The sequence below is a fragment of the Lampetra fluviatilis genome, chromosome 8 (genome assembly GCF_964198595.1).
Source record: "Lampetra fluviatilis chromosome 8, kcLamFluv1.1, whole genome shotgun sequence".
Lineage (NCBI taxonomy): Eukaryota > Metazoa > Chordata > Hyperoartia > Petromyzontiformes > Petromyzontidae > Lampetra > Lampetra fluviatilis.
Genome location: NC_136282.1, coordinates 10,066,345 through 10,083,619, shown reverse-complemented (window position 1 = coordinate 10,083,619; position 17,275 = coordinate 10,066,345). Strand labels below are relative to the sequence as shown.

Sequence of the window (17,275 nt, the reverse complement as noted above, 5' to 3'; positions counted from 1 at the left end):
CACTCGTGCGCTGGCAGCAGCAGCTTGTCTTAATAGTTCTGAATTTATGTAAACAATTTTCCAATTATACAAAATGCATACATGAAAAGGGTCACCACTTGTGTTTTTGGTAATTAATTCCCATTTGATTTTCACTGTATTTAAATTATGTCCTATATTCATAAATACATTGTAAATACATAAACAAACAAGGTAAATAAAAAAAGTATCATGAATTGTTTACAAATATTTTTACAAATTACTTTGCAGACAATCATAAAACACAAGTCTACTTCAATTAATATGCACACAAAGATAAATTACCAATCTGCAAAATAGAATGATGGTCCATCATTATTCTTCATTAGACATTTTTTAAATATTCTATTTTTACCATAAATTAACTAAGACAGAGATACATTCTACTTTAACACACTAACGGCTGCTCGTGCTTTTGACAAAATTATACGGAATGTGTCTGATCCAATCACATCTTCAGCCTGGATAGTTGTTGGATAGGCAGCCATCATGCACAACTAAATCCAATTGTTGTGGGCATGGTTGATATCTAAGGGCATTTCAGATAAAGCCATTCTTCTGCTGTAATTCATCAACCATAACCAACCAACACTGACCAGCATGGAGAAGCATAGTCAAATAACCCCCATAACCCACATATAGTGTGGAAGAAGCCTTCATCCAGCAGTGGATTGACAAATGCGCTATACAGTATCATGTGCAATAGCCCCTTGCCTTGAAACCACTGATAAACTAAAGCAAAGGCACTACAGAATCTAGTTGCTAAAATATAAAATGCTCATACAATAAATCTCAAGCTTAACCACCAACACCTGTATAAGTAAGTTACACCGCTCAATGCTTCTGGCAAATTATTACAACCTCTAGGCAGGGTAACAAAGACATTCTTCCCGTAATAAAGGCATGACCTCCCAAGCAATAAATCTTCAGGCCAGAGAAAGGGTTTGTTCCTATCTCTCTTTTGCTTTGATCCTCTATTTGGACATCTCCCACCCAAACAAGCCCTAGAAAAAACATCCCGGTGGTATGATTAAAACTTTACCAAGGCTGAAGGAGTGAGGCAAGACATGAAACAGCATCCATGTTGTTTTTGGTTTAACGTAAAGAGGGGAATGCAGACTCTTCAGCGCTCAACTTTTAAACCGTGTTCTATTTCATACATGAAACACATTTCATTATCCTACAACTACAGACAAACTGGGCCCTGTTTAAAATGCGGTCATATAAATATAATTACGGTACAAAAGTTCTGTTATCTGGAGTCAACATGGCAAAGGTGTTATGTCATTTCTTGATATCTGTGTGTGTGGGTGTGTATTTCTGTTGCGCCGTTAAAGAGAAATACGTATCCCTATACAGTCCATGTACAGTATTTTAAAATAAATACGTACATTTCGTGACTTTATACATTAATGCTCTTCTACAAATACACTTAATATTAACAATGTAAAACAATAATAACTTCCCCCCCCCCCATATTGGTTTTGAAAATCTTAAGAGAAAATGATTCACAAGTAGTATTGTGTCACAGCAATAATGGCAATTGCTGCAATTCCAATTTTGAAGATGCTTTTGTTCTTTTAAGAAAACTATGCCTCTCGTCACGCGATAATATATCTGTAATTATCTATGCGTTCACAACATCACCGATATTAATCATCAGCTAAATAGAACCCAAACTGTGAACAAATACTCAATCGAATGATGCAGTACAATAAAACAAGGTTCTACAACATTTAACTGAATTTAGAATAAAAAAATGCAAACTTACCCACGAAACATTATCGAACTCCATGAACCGAAAGCAAGAGGTGATTGGAAAAAAGGGCAGAGCTGAGCCCCCCGCTCGGTTTGACTGGACTAGACACTGCTGAGCCGCAAGGGAAATGTCAAACATTCAACTATCCAAAATTCCTCTTCCAAATTGAGATATGCCCAACAGGACGGTCTGTCATCGACGAGGTGAACTTGGTTTGTTTTCATGAGACCCCCCCCCCCCGCCATGCCATGCCACTGAGCTGGACAGATATCCATCCCTGGGATTTGGGGAGACAGACAGGAAAGTGGGCCTGGCATCTGGCTTGAGTTGTATTTTTGAAAATTGGGGAGGGGGGGGTGGCAGAGTGTTTGGGCATATCTGCAACCCAAACTGCTCCGTCTGCCAAACGCGACCGCGGCAATGTGTTCAAAATAGGTTACTCAAATTGATGAGACCCGTACAGCTGAATGTATATTTGGGACATTTATGTCCGTGTGTATGTTGGTTGAACTTCTTTCGCACCGTACGTGCTAATCGGAGGTGTGCGATAATTTAGTGCGGTCTGGGACCGTTTTGTTGGGTTTTTTTACTGCCTTGCACAATATTGCTAAATTGGACGTAAACTATTTTTTATATGTCCATATTTAGTGACTTGGTTATAATTTTCTCTATTTTGCACTCCAATCGTTTTTTGTATTGTTTTCTGTCGTAACTTGCTGACCTGCCCATACTAAAAGAGCTTTATAGCTCATAGGATTCCTCCATACTCTTTATTCCTCCAGTCTAAATAAAGATTCTGATTCTGATCCTCATTATCTTGTAGGCCCCTCATGTGTCGATATAAACGATTGCATATGCTTTCAAGCCAGCCCACGATCTAACAATTTCCTAAAGTCACTGTGAGTGTTATGAATGCAGCTGTACGAAGCACATCCCTCAATAAAGTTTGGCGTTCGCCAAAATTCACTAATGTATAAGCGATTACAATTCAGTCATTAATATGGAAGAGTAGATGCTCTTTAAGTATGAGACACGTGATTTTAAAAACATTTTAATAGAGTAAATATATGAAATCTATTAAAATATATGACATTTGCAGCTGTATTCACTATGTTCACTCAGCCAGTGAAGCTTTAATTTATGGAATCCGCTGCAGTGCTGTAGATATTCTACAGGGCTGCCACATTCCTGTCTGTATGTGGTGACAGTCCACTGTACAGGGCTCGTCATGAGGCATTCTAGCAGAAAATTAATGGCCTGACATGCCAACAGCTCCATATATTTAGTCAAACGAAAGTGTAAGAGATCACTTCACGGTGGATAAAAAGCGAAGTGGTCAGCAAGCTTGCCACTGAGGCATCATGCGTTCGCTCGAAGGGTCAAATCTAGCAAACGCTTTGGAACACTACCGATAATTTTCAAAGCGTGCTGTCTGCTACAAAGTATGCCACGGTGATCCCCATTGCATCGTTTGGAAGAGAACGTCATTGTGTCTCATTGTAATGGCCCAAGATTTGATAATTTTGAAACATAAAAGTAATGAATAATTTAATTTTTGAAAATCAGCAAATGAGAACTGCACAATCCTGTAAACGTGACATTGCCTCTAAGTTAAAATATATATCAGGTACTACAACTTGCTAAGACATTTTAATTGGCAGTTGATAAATACGTATACAATAAAAAGATCTTTAATAAAATTAGCAAAATGGATAGTTTATTGAATTTGCATCTCCCAGCAGACCTTTTCCAATGTGTCATTCACTGAATGAACATGAAATAGCTATAGATGGCATCACTTTAATATGTACAGCAATACTTTATTTCAGTATTCGACATACATAAGAACAATAATACATTAACAAGGCAAGCGAAATGGCTGAGCTGAGCCTTAGATAAGTTATTGGTACGTGAAGCCCTCCAGTGACCCACTGCCACTAATAATAAACGTATCAGCTGACCGGGCACAGGGGATTAGTGACAGAATGGTTGAGCAAAGGGTCAATGGCTTCCATTCCATAGAAACATGCGTGACATTAAGATCATCGTACTGCACAACACGGCAGGCGGGATCCAAACCGGATCATGCTTGAGAAGGAAACCGGCACTATTTGGACACATATATAGAATGGACAACAACAGGAAAATTCAAAGTGTGTTATTTGAAAAAATGGAAGGAACCGGAAAGAGAGGAAGACCTAACAGAGATTGCAGCTTTTGAAGACCTAAAAGAAGCACGCCGAGATCATGTTATGGCATTACAGTCGCAAGGCTGCACGCCGAAGGAAGATCGTAGCAGCTTGCCCCGAGTTCCTAATTTAACTTCAGCTAATCAGCTCATTTTCAAAAGCTGCTCATTACCTCTGCCACTTGTTCTTTCATCACACATTCACTGGAGCAGATATTCACGGGATGAAATAACATAAATATTCGCCACGTGCACAGACACCGCCGCTGATCGTAAAATGTAATGTGTCATGAATTATTCTGTTCAAATTAATTTGATTGTGAAATTTCAGAAACAAATACAAAACCGAGATAATGGTGTATATTATTCAACACCAATGAATCCGGCATACGGTATTTAAAACACATTAAAATGTAGTATATGTTGATGAAACATCAACACCTATGATTACGATTACTCAGCCAAAACGACTCTAATATATTGTTGCTAAAGACAATGCTGAATATTTCATTTTATTTGCGTTCAGCTCATGGATATTTAAACATTAATTTAATCTTTGTTTCTACCAAGACTATTTACATTTTGTGGCATTTCATCTGTTTCGCAAATTATTTAATAAACTCATGTGCACATTTGCACCAAAGATGCCTCAGCAGGGAATACGGCAACTTCCCATTGTCAATATTACATACTAAAGTCAGGTGTACAGCAAAAGTGTAAAATTTTGCCAAATATTCATCAAATCATATATTTGCTTTCAGGCATTAATTGAGTGCCTTTGGAAAGCTGAACACGATGAAGAAAAGTAACACCCTTATGTGCCTGAAGAACAAAGTTTTCAAACAGTGCATATTACTGAGAAATGGATCAGAAACATCAACACAACAAATGAAACAAACATCTTAAAGGAGAGACGCATGCTTGAAGTCACACTGAGAGACAGAAGGAGACAATGCATAGATTAGGGAATAAGCTAACTTAGAGACATCATCTGAGAGAAAAACTATTGCAAAAATGAAGTGATGAGATCAATTCCTGTCCAGGAGTGAGATGCATTGTGGGTTGAGGAGTACATAACGGAATGGGGAGACCTTCATCCAGCAGTGGATAAGCAATGGCCTTTGATGAAGTGTCACTTAAATTAATTATGAGGGAATATAATTAATAAATGACACTTACACAGGAATATCGTAGGAGTCTTCCATATTAAAAAAAGAAAATTCAATAGCTCATATTCTGGTCATGTGGAGATGGATCTTTTTTACTCAATGTAATTTATATCTCATCTTAGAATAAATGTTTTGGGGATGAAAAAAAATGTAACCTCCTCAGCACATTTAACAGGGTTAGGTTAAATTGCACATGAAGCAACATCACGGCTAATGTAATTAACTTCAAATGGAATACCGTCACTAATTAAAATCTATTCCAAGACCTCACATAACCTGACATTTCCGAAGACCAGATCTCCCGGAAGCACCCGATGTCAGCAGATCTCAGAAGCCAAGCAATCCTCAGCCTGGTTAGTAGTTTGTTGGTAGACTGCTGGAGAATAACTGCTGGTGGTGGACCTTTGATTGTGTGATGGACAGGAGATGGCAGTAGAGTAATACAGAACAACATAAGCTTGTTATTCAGACAATGGTCTTCTTCAGTGCATAACTCAGAGTCAATGACAGAGGTTGGTGGTGAGTCCAGTTATTTTTTTATTTGTACTTGTTCACCACTGCCAGGACAGTTCCTGAATTCTGCTTAACGTAGACAATTCGCCTGCAAACGCCCAAAAAAAGAAACAAAAAAGTTGGCAAATGTATCGTACCCGCTCGCAACGTCTTCGCTGCGGAGATTCTTTCCCAGCACGTCGCCGTCGCTCATGTAGCCGGCCGCGTCGGCGCCCATGCCGCACATCTCGCCGTCCGCTCGCTCAGAGCCATCGCCGGCCTGGCCGCAGCCCGCCCCACGGCCCGGCACCGCCCTGCGCAGGTAGCGCCCAGCGGGGGCGCCGCCGCCCCCAGAAGCCGCTGCCGCCGCAACGGCTTCCTGCTGCACGAAGCGACCGGAGGCGGTGGCGCGGGGCGGGTAGCCATTGCCCAGAGGGGACGGGGCGTCGCCGGCCTGCAGTCGCGGGCTGCTGGCCTGCGCCAGCCGCCAGGAGAGAGGCGTCTGGGCGGCCGCACGCCCGCCCATGCCCAGCAGCCCGCGGCCGCTCACCTCCGTCGTCACGTTGCCGTCGAAAGTCGTCTCCAGCGTGCTGTGGGGAACGGTAAACGTAGGCAGGGCGGTGAAGTGACTGCCACGATCGTTGTCAAGGACGACGACGAATTGGTGACCGGCCGATGTTAGGAAGAAAAAATTACAAAGGGGATTCGTTGATACAAATGTAACGGGTGTGCAGCAAGCAACCTGTGAGTGATCTGCGTTCCCCGCAGGTTTGACATCGTCTCCTCCAAGTTCTGGCGCAAGTCGGCGATGTTCTTCACGGTTCTCATTCTCCGAGTCTCGGCATCCTCCCCTACTATCGACATCAGAGCAGCACATCCCATGTCTCCTCCGCGCAGAAGCCAAGGCAGCTTGTAACTTACCGTACGTGTACGTGTAAAGTCCATTGCCAATCCACCGCTGGACGAGTTATTTTGACCACATTTCACTAAGCTGCTCAATGCAGGTTGGTAAAGGTAACGTAGATGTGGGAGCACGGGTGTACAGTACAACAATGGATTTTGATGCATTCATAATGAATATATGGCAAATATTAGAAAGTAAATACAGGTGGTCCCTGATTTACAACGGCTCGACTTGCAAGCTCCCACTTTTGCGACCTACCGCTTTTGCGACCTTTCTTATAGTCCGTAAGACTCCCACAGTAACGACCAAAACTCGTATCTATGACCCCCCATCGACTGCTACCGACGCCGAGTCGATTAGCGACAAGTCTGCGCATGTCATGTGCAGACGAGTCGCCAGATGGGGCTGCTTTGCTCTTCTGCCGTATGGGTATCTACAGGATAGCAGCTGTGCCTTGAGCAGAAACATCACACTGGAATTTTCAATGCAAAACACAACGGCTTCAGCGTTAGAACTGACGCATTATAATTAAAATTTTCATGTAACTTTTCTTGAAGTGTATTGTTGTTGAAGCCTCCCCAATTTGATGAAAGTCCAGCCTGAGAAACGTCACTAAATACATTTAAATGGGAACCGAAACAACGCTCTCAATTGGCTGTCCCTGACTGGCCATTGTTAAAACCCGCAATGCCACTTTGCAGATTCCCTATACATTCTTATCGAGGCAGTCCAATTTAAATGAGAATTAACCAAAGCTTTTTTCTGTAAATGAGCTATCACTCTCCTTCCCCCTTTTGTAATCTTCAATGTGCACGTGTTGTCTCCCAACACCATTGTCTAACCACAATTAAAGCTCTTGGGCCTAATCCCTTGTCTCTTAAATCTTGACTTCAATCGCAAAGTAAACAAGAAATCAGTAGTGGAACAAACAATGTCTATTTTGGTCCTCATTAACTCATTGACTCATCTATGCAATGTTTCTTTTACTTAGGAAATGCCAAATTCTGCTGCCACAGTAGATATACAAAATAATTGGCCTCAATGGGTGTTGGCAAGCGTGGCACAAACCTTTGCAAAGGGGGGAAAAAACATCGAAAAAGACAATCTGGAAATGTGTTAATTATAAAAGTATTAATAGTAGGTATAATGCTTGTGGGTAGATTTTATTATATATGTAAATACATTTTGTGCGGTTATAGCCCACAATACAAGCATGTATTGTTATGAGTTTGGATTATTGTAATTGCTTCCGTGGTTACTAATTTTACTCCACCACAACACTTGTGAAAATGAAACACTATGCCTTGTGGGTAACAATTCTGTCATGTCCTGGAAAAGTTGTTTTAGCATAACATGTATAGTATATATGTTAAAATCAAGATGTGCACAGCTGTTGAATTATTCATAAATATTGTTATACATGTTAGTTGACGTATACTATTGTATTTATATTGTTTTCTTTTAAATCATTACATAAGCCATTGCGTTTTTCTCATATCATTCAGAAAAAAAATGTAGTCATGAAGTGGCAAAAAAAAATCAACAAAGCTGACCAGACATGCAAGCTGATTTTTTTTTTATGAATCAGCTCTGCCCTAAATGAATCCCATTTTATTCAAAGCAGGCTTAATCGCATTGCGTAAGGCCAAGAGAAAGTGGCAAAAACAAGCATAGCTATACAATCACTGGGAGCAGCAGTGGCTTTACCAGGCAGGTCGTCGACGCACGGCTGCTGTGCAGACTTGCTGAACAGGATTGGGTCCGAGTGAGCACCCAGGTTCTGTCCAGCCTCCATGATCAGGGGCACATTTCCGTCGCAGTCCGTGTGGGTCCTGGGGCACAGAAATCATACCAACATTTTTTCGCAGTTGCATTTCGTGCGGTAACAGCTCGCTTGGTACGCTTCTTTGGGAACTTATTCATTTCCCGAAGAAGTTCCCAGGCACGAGCAACGTGCGGCACAACCCGAAAACACATCACCGATTTTATTTTATTTAGCTTATCAATGGCTAACAAAAGACATGTAATAAGATTATGGCCTAGTTAATAAGAAGGCAGTCCAATGTATTTACATTGTGTTAGCAATTTGTAATCATTGGTATATGATTACAGGTAATATATATACACGAACATTAAAAATCACAATTGAGGTAATGCATTGTTTTTTCATGTACATATTAAAAATATATACTTACAAAGTGTTTTAAAAAAAATCATCAAGTGCAGGTCTTGGGGGAGATAAGTGCCTGATTTGGTATGGTTGCATTTTTCAAAGGCCTATGCCATTAAAGTTACATGTGAAAATTGAAACACACTTTTAGAAAGACGTGCCCAAAGAAAGATTGTTAATCGTTCGCTACAGGGCTCGAGCCTTCCCAAGGCCGCACTGTACCGGTACATGAAGGGAGCGACCGTGGCCGTGTTTGGGTGGCTGTACTGCTGCTGGGGATGAGGCAGCTGCACCCCGACGGTGCTGATTCCCGTCGTCTGCGTGGTGCTGGTTGTCATGGAGACCGTCGCCGGGCTGACGGCAGAAGATGGAGACGTAAGGGCGGCTGTCGTGGTGGCGGCGGCGGCGGCGGCGACGGCGGCGCTGGCGACGCTGGCGGCGGCGGGTGGCAATGGCTGTTGGAGCTGCGGCGCTTGAGATTGAGGGCCACAGGGCACGGCGGCCGCCCTGCCTCCCTCGGATGACGCCAAGCTGGTGGAGCTTGAAGTGCGACTCTCGGCCGCCGGCTGCAGGTGTTGCTGCAGGTGCGTGCCACTCTTGCTGGCGCGCAGTCGCTCGCTCTCTTTGCCTGCGCCGCCCGCGGACTTTGCGCTCGCGAGCTTGGAGCCCGGCTTGGGAATCCCAGTGGATGCCGGCCCCGGGCCAGCCGAGGGTTCCTTCTTGGAGACTGCGCTGCCTGCTGCTGCCTGACCTGACTTTCCTCCCTTTGGGATGAGGCTGGCGATTTTGGAGGACTTTTTTGACGATTCGGGCACAGTGTCTGCTCTACAATCCGGCTCTGTCACTTTGTTTGCCTCTGGAACAGGAGTGGCCACTTTGCCCTTCTCCTTCTCGCCGCTCTTAATTGTAGTTTTTTTGTTGTTGCTCAGCGCACGGCCAATAGTCCTCTGCGCAATACCTTTGAGGGCAATCTTTGGGCCATTTGCGGCCAGCTCTTCTCCCACTTCATTCTGCTCCACTGGGGCCGGGGTCGCTTCGGGTTTATCCGGCCCGTCGGACGCCGCCGCAAGGCCGGCAGCTGGTGTCGACGTGGCCTTGGAGCCGCTCTTGGAATTGAAGAGCCTGAACTTCTCCAGCATGGACTTCTGGCCGTTGGAGCTTGCAGGCGCGGCGGCGGTTTTTGGCGCAGGGCCCTCGGAGGGCTCAGCGGAAGCCTGCGTGACAGCAGGTATGGGCTGCTTGGCACCTGATCCTCCAGGGGCAGCGCTGTGCTTGGCACCGGCAGCCTTGGTTCCTCGCCAGGACTTGCCAGCACTGGCACCAGGCTGCGGGATGGCAGACGGCTGCGCCGCAGCAGGAGAGGGCACGTTGCCATTCATGCCTGCTGGCTGGGATACACCTTCAGCTAGCTCTGAAAACACAGATGGGTGGGGGAGGGCAGGAGATAGACAATCAGTATCCATTCATGATATTATTTGATATATATAATGGAATGTGATCACGTATATGCAAAGGATTTAAAGAAGATTGCGTTAATACCATTGAGTCACTGTTAAGGCAAATCAACAAACTTCCAATCGCATCGTAATCATGATTAATAATGAACTTTGTTGTGTTACTTCGAGAAATGTTTATGGAAAAATAATGCACGTTTATACTTCTTTTAAATGTTTCTAACTATTATTTTGCATTTTTTTACAAGAGACAAAAAAAAGATTATCTTCAAAATTATTTCAAACATTGTAACCCTAACATATTTGTAAACATTGCAGCATCAATAAGAAAACTAATTCGATATTCCATTTAATTTAAAAAGGGCCCCATACAGATAAATTTCATGCAAACCCTTCCATTCAACAAACACAATATTGTTTCTAAATAAATAATGTATTCATTAAAAAACAATATTAAGATGAAATACATGCACGACATATTTAAAAAGTTTTGTAATAGAGGCAAGTTGGTACAAAATTATAGATTCCAAAGCCAATTCTCAAAGCACCAAACCTAATTAACCATTTTCCACAAAAGTGTATTCAAGTACCTAAAAAATAATTAGAGGAAAAAAAACAATCCCCTTCACACCATCGTCTGAAATTAAATAGTTTACCTTTTAATGAACAAAACAAATCGAAATAGGATAGGCGCTATTTCCAGTGGCCTCTTGGACACAAGAATTAATTTCTTTTTGTTAAGCACTTCTGCCAAAAGAGCCGGAAAGCCCCTGATTTATCTACAAAGGGAAGCCTGGCACCCCACGTGGCCAGGTCAAAGGCTTGGGTCAGAGAAGAGACCAAACAAAGCCTCGACGCAGTGGGGGGCAATGGGTCAGAACTGGAAGGCAAGCACGCCCCAAAAAAACTCAGCTTTGTCCTGAATGCAAAGACCTGCTACCCAATTATCAAGCTGGCCAGAACAAGCAAGCACGACAACCTCTTGTGTTAACAAGAATATATGGTCATTTCAAATCGGTACTAAAAAACAGACGGGGACGAAAACAGGAACCAACAATTCAGCTGAAGGAAAAGAAGAATACACGCACATAGAATGCATAGATAGCGTAACGTGTAATAATGACAGTCACAACACTATAATTGTACATTTCTATTATTTGGGTCTTTCGGTAAAGTCACGTGACTGAAAGACCCAAATAATATGAATTCCTGCAGTCACGAAAGCTTTAAGTCAAGATGTACATTGCTAATTTAAACAAAAAATATGTAATATATAGCTGGATAAACTTATACAATTAGCCCTGCGATCTACAAACAAGGCAAAACTCAAAGGATATACTGTACCTCAGTGTTTGCTGGAAGCCTTTAGAGTGATCTCATGAAAGCAAACAGATTTGGTTGTCTCTCTCACCCTGTCCCTCAACCGTTTCTCATTTTAAAAAAATCCACTTTAACCCGAAGTCCATGGTTCACCAATCATTTACCATACAGCTTCCACCGTTCAGTTCATTAGCAGAGATGCCCCAGAATGTCTGTTGCAAAATGCGCCAATACAAACTTTGTCCAACTGCAAATGACGACCATGGGACTGCCCTGCCAACTTTGAAGCCAAAACGCAGACGGGCATCCTGTAACGATGTCACGTGTCTATGCACAACAACGTGTGGTGCCAGTTACCTCCATGATTGGCAAGTATAACCGCAGCATGTGCGGAAGACTCGCACACCGCAGCAAAGTGAGACAATCATACAAGGACCGCTTGCGCAATAGAACGGCTAGCTTCATTCTCCGATTGGCTCACAAATCAGCCAACTGCAGCTCTGCTGAGTGAAAGGTTTTTTTTTTAAATCCTTTCAAAGTGGACTTTGAGACAGTGCGTACGAGTGGAGCGTGTGATTTCAAAAGAAAACCCACATTTCAGCTCGTGACTCACAGTGCCCATGAAGTGACAATTATTAAACTGCCTTAGTGCCTGGCTACGCATGCACAAGACGTCAGAGCCACTATATTTGAAGCAAAATAATTCCTAAATAAATAAATAAAATTTATGCATGTCATTTTAATTTTAGATTTTTATTATATTATTTTAAAGAAATTACAGTTCAATTGATGTATATAATGTAAGGTTTGCAAAATTATATTGGATTTGCAAAATGTATGTTGAAAGAACATCAGTGGAATTTTGATTATTTATGAAAATAAATCACAGCATTTGCATTCACCAATTAATTGGCTGGATCTGTTCTGTGAAGCAGACTCCCCACTGCTCTTCTGCCCCCCCCCCACCTCTGTATCCCAAGATCAAAATAGAAATAGAATAGCAGTTACATCACGAGATTGCACAGCTGACAATCTATAAAAAGAAATAGGCCGGCGTGAATCTTATCTGACCCATGATACATTGGTACTACATTTGGCTCGAGCTGGGATCAGACACCCCAATTTTAAATAAATTCTAACCCTTGCCCACTGCCCTTTATACAAGCGCATTCTAAAGACATGTTTATTTTCACATTTGTGGGCCAAACAGAGATCAAATCATTTTGGGAGGTCCCTTAAGTGAATGTCCAGTGGAGACCGTGAACTAGGCCGAGTTGCTCACCTCAGCAGACCAATTCGGGCAGCATGAGATTACATTTGTGATAACATTTATATTGCATAACACTTCTTCATGAACCCACAGCGGACGCCGATGTACATCACCCATCATGCTATGTGAACCCTCGCCAAATTGTGTCTTAAGTTCTACAGCCTTGCTGTAGAACTGAATTGAAATGCAGCGAATGATTGAAACTTTTAATCAAAGAAGGCTGAAGAGTGGGACTAAAAGTAAATAAAGCGAAAAGCAAGTAGAACAAGTACACTGAACAGTAGAAAATACGTGGCTGACAGGACAAACGCTACATACACGAGTTTGTATAGCTACTAATGAAAGCATCACAATTATTACGTAAAAGAGGCGAGTAAGAGCAGGTTAGAGAACTTTATGGAAATATAATTGGACAATGAAATGCGACGTTCTGATGTGCCTCGAGAAAAAAAAGTTATAAATCTGTGCATGTGACCTATAGCCATAAACATGAACACCCAACAAAGCAAATTGGAAAAAAAGGCTGAATTGTATAAAATAAACATGGAGAGATGATTTATGGTCATTACCAAGAGACAAAAAAACTAAAATATGGGTTAGAGAACAACAAATTAGATTTATCATATAGCTTGTGAAGAACAGTAAGTGTACACTTGGACAGGATGCATCGTGACTAGGAATGACGGCCAACGGGGCCACGTTGGTGACAGAATGACAGCCAAAGGATGGAACGTATCCAAGATGATGATGACCACCACTGCGCAGATGGAGCGATGAGGTTAACTCATGCGCAGGAGGGAGATAGATTGTGGTATTGCAAGACCATGAGGAATGGCAATGAACTAGGGAGCCTTCATCCAGCAGTCAAAAGATCATGGGAGATGATGGATGAATAAATACATCGATCAATAATATACTGTGGACATTATTTTTTTAAGAGTCATATTCAACAGATTACCACTATTCGGCCAGAAACAGGTCACGCTCCAAGATAATAAAAAAAAACTTTAGTCGATAAGCAGTAATGAAATATGTTCTCAAACAACTTCTGCTGTTTCAATGCATCAACAAAAAGCCAAGGCCCGTCAGCTATGAAAGTGATGACAAGATATCGTAGATACCGCTTTTGGAAGCAAAAACACTTGAAGCCGCTGGACAGTCTTTCAAAACATTGTGACTTATGGCGAGATTTATCTTCAGGTATGAGAAAAGAAAGATCACAATGCCTCGCAGTCCACAAACATTGATATATTGTGTCCCCTTTCTTTCACAAAAGTGCTCCAAGTGCTCATATGTTATCTTGTAAACTGATGAAAACAAAAATAACACGTGACTGATGTGTCATATATTGTTCTCAACCGTCAGTGGTTTGGGTACAGTGCTGACAGCCAAAATGACAACACGGCACTTGATCAGTATAATATAGTGAAGCAATTAATAACTGATAGTGGGATATAAGATAAGGCAATATTTTATGGGCAAGGACCGTTTTTTGATATACAGTACATATTTGTCTACTTTGTCCTCTTCCAATACTTTTTGATTAAATAACCTTATTCTAATTTTCTTTGTTTGACGCCAGTGTGGGTAAACGATTGTGTGTGCAGGGAAAAGGTTTTATATCCCATGCTGCAATGCGAGTATTTATTTAAATATGTTGGCCAGTCGCAAACATTTTACATGCAATTTTATAAATCTATAGGATTTTCACAACACCCCACTTAGCCATATTAAATTACCAAGAACGCTTCAATAACGAATTAAAATCTTCTTGGTTCTTTCGGTAAAGTCTACGTGACTTTACCGAAAGAACCAAGAAGATGAATCCCTGCAGTCACGAAAGCTTTAAATCGAAAATAATTAAAATCTGTTAAAGTATATATATTTTTCATATTCAAATTAATGTAAATTACAGATCTATCTAATACAGGCGTTTGTGCCATTTCATGCGGATATGGAAATATATATATATTTTGAATTTGTAATATTACTTAACTATAAACACTGTGACCAGCAGCTAAAACACATTCAAAGATCATATATTGTGGTTTAATATTATTGCTGATGTCTTAACTTATCATAAAACCAAATGTATTTATAATGAATGATAATCTACACAAAGACAGAAACGATGAAGATGAGTAACTATGGAGTTTATAATACAAGCTAAATCCATTAGCAGTCTAAAGTTTCTGTGTGTGGTTTTTAACAAAGAATAAGCTGTCCCTCAAACTACAGTCGTGTGACGTACTTCTCGACCGTGAGATAAACGAAGTTGTAAAAAAAAACGTTGTTTAAAAAAAAGATTTTATTACTACACTTTATCATACTGGTGAGTGTGGGTTGGTGATGGGAACAGAGGGCAGAGCCAGTCGTATATACAGGGAATACTGTGCCCACTAGTGGCAACATAAAGTATGCCCTAAAATTGCACCAGCAGCCAAATTAGTTAGGTGGTGGTTTCGGTTACAGCCACATTTCCCAAGCCAGTTGGCCGCTGCAAGCGTGCCAACATGGGCCAAATCCAACGAAATGACAGCACTCCCAGTGACAGCAAACCAAAGGCTCTAATCTGCTTTAGTGATCTTGAGGCATTACAACAGGGACCTTTGAGAAAACAAACTAATTTGGGCCGGGTTTTCATAATGGCAACAAACAGCTCCACTTTCTGAGCCCCAAGAGCACCCTCTACAGACATACTCATGGAATAAATATTGCATGGGAGTGCATTGGCCATTTGAAGCTGAAAATTGTTTTCCTTTAAAAAAAAAAATTTGCCATGTTTGGCTCTCCAATGTGTTACTGGGTTGTATCGGCGTGTTGTGTCAGGCACGATATTCAGCTCCCAGCACGTGCAGCAAAAACATCAGACGTCATACCGAACGACCCTACGGTACAGCCCAAAAAACACACCAGAGAGTTATGCAGATAAACCGCGAAAAAGCTAAATAATTAATAGTCACGTTGTAATATTTAACCATTCAGCTGCTTTCAGACCAGCCTGAATGAGCTGTTTTTAGATGTTTCATTTCAGATCATAAATGTACAACCCAGCAGGTGATTCTCAATGTTGACTGCCATCTATCTGTTTCAGCTTTCATTCCACACCTGAAGTTTGGCTAAAACACCTAAATTAATAACCACGTGAATAATGTACAATTCCGTTAATTAATAAGGACATAGGATAGTTCTTTTTTATTCTCATTTATACACGGCACATCAAATGTCGTTATAAACAAAATGGTATAGATTTGGTGGTGCAAAATAAAAAAAAATAACTTCAATTATGAAGAAAAAAAAATGTTTTCCGTCTTGTGATTTTTTTTTTATAAAACAAATGGCAGGGAGGGCCTTACCCTTGGAATTAAGCACACAAAGGCTAGCCTACCTTGCTCTGCCGATAATATAATTGATTGTTTGCAAGGCAAATACCAGGTTTGTGAATTCACATTAGTGTGGACATAATTCAATATTTGCACAAGGTAGCCCCATTACAATTGGCCAAACATCAAAGAGACCAATTGCATAAGTAAATTCAATTAATAATTAACAAATGCGATGTATACTTCATGGTAGTCCTGAAGCCTTTCAAAAATAGAACTCTTTGTAAAAATCATTTGCCTTGGATGACATTCAGTCTTCTCATTTAAAATGCACTCATGTTCTGGTTACATGATCAAGTGGTGGCAGGTACAGCATTTATCACGTGTACCTATTACACTGTCATATATAGTGCTCCTCGTTACTATTTACAAATTGCAAATGCAACTGGCGCAAAATGACACCTCTTGCAAATGAGCAACATCCGATACCGACCCAACGAAACCGCGTAACGGCGTTCAGACAACGTACACGCATCGGCGGCCGAGTGCATTGCTTGTAAACGTTGAGCGCTTCATTCAAATAACGACCACCACTCTCGTAACGTCGCCCCGCGCATGCGGCGAATGCACGTGGGGGTAGGTAGAGTGCAACTGCTACCCCTATCCCCTCCCTTTGATGCTGCTAATCCTGCATAATGCACGGGCATAATATGACTTTAAAACCCCCCGACCACCTCCTACGCATTTCACAAGTAGTACTAATCACATACCTGCATTTCCCATAAATATGCTAAATTCCTCTTGATATGCAAATTATTTTGTCAAGGCGCCCTTCCCCCCTTCCAACCCAGCTTAAATATACCCTCCAAGCGTGGTAGTATTTCATTCAGACGCTGTCTCTCCCGGACAGACGCTGGTCTTCACCCGAGGACGGCTGCTTGCGTTGTGGCCGAAACGTCGTGAGAATTATTTTATTATGTTTTATTTGTATTATTTTATTACTTCCCTTCTACGTGACTTTTACCGGATGAACCAAGAAGATGCTCACCGTGCGTGGGCGCCAGAGGGCAGGGTCCAGCCCTCGCCTTGTCCTGAGTGTTGAAGCTCTGGCTGCGGCGATTCGCGCTCGCCGCCGTGCGCGACTTCGCGTCGCCACCTGCAGCCAAGGGCCGCGCCGCTGGTCCTGGAAGCCTACAGCCACACAAGAC

General features: G+C 41.8%; 1 protein-coding gene across 20 annotated transcripts in view; it reads right to left on the bottom strand.

Moving 5' to 3' along the window:
• Positions 1 to 17,275, bottom strand: part of LOC144933856 (neuron navigator 2-like) — a 280,032-nt gene that overhangs the window by 89,595 nt on the left and 173,162 nt on the right. For 19 of the 20 annotated variants that reach the window (XM_078859085.1, XM_078859087.1, XM_078859069.1 and 16 more), the window contains 5 exons: positions 17,116 to 17,258; positions 8,923 to 10,111; positions 8,238 to 8,362; positions 6,369 to 6,480; positions 5,785 to 6,216 (listed from right to left, as the gene is read on the bottom strand). In XM_078859085.1, the coding sequence (XP_078715211.1) occupies positions 5,785 to 6,216; positions 6,369 to 6,480; positions 8,238 to 8,362; positions 8,923 to 10,111; positions 17,116 to 17,258 (2,001 nt within the window). Of the gene's footprint in view, positions 1 to 5,784; positions 6,217 to 6,368; positions 6,481 to 8,237; positions 8,363 to 8,922; positions 10,112 to 11,498; positions 11,582 to 17,115; positions 17,259 to 17,275 lie in introns of those variants that run through there. The other variant, XM_078859089.1, reaches the window with a different exon arrangement.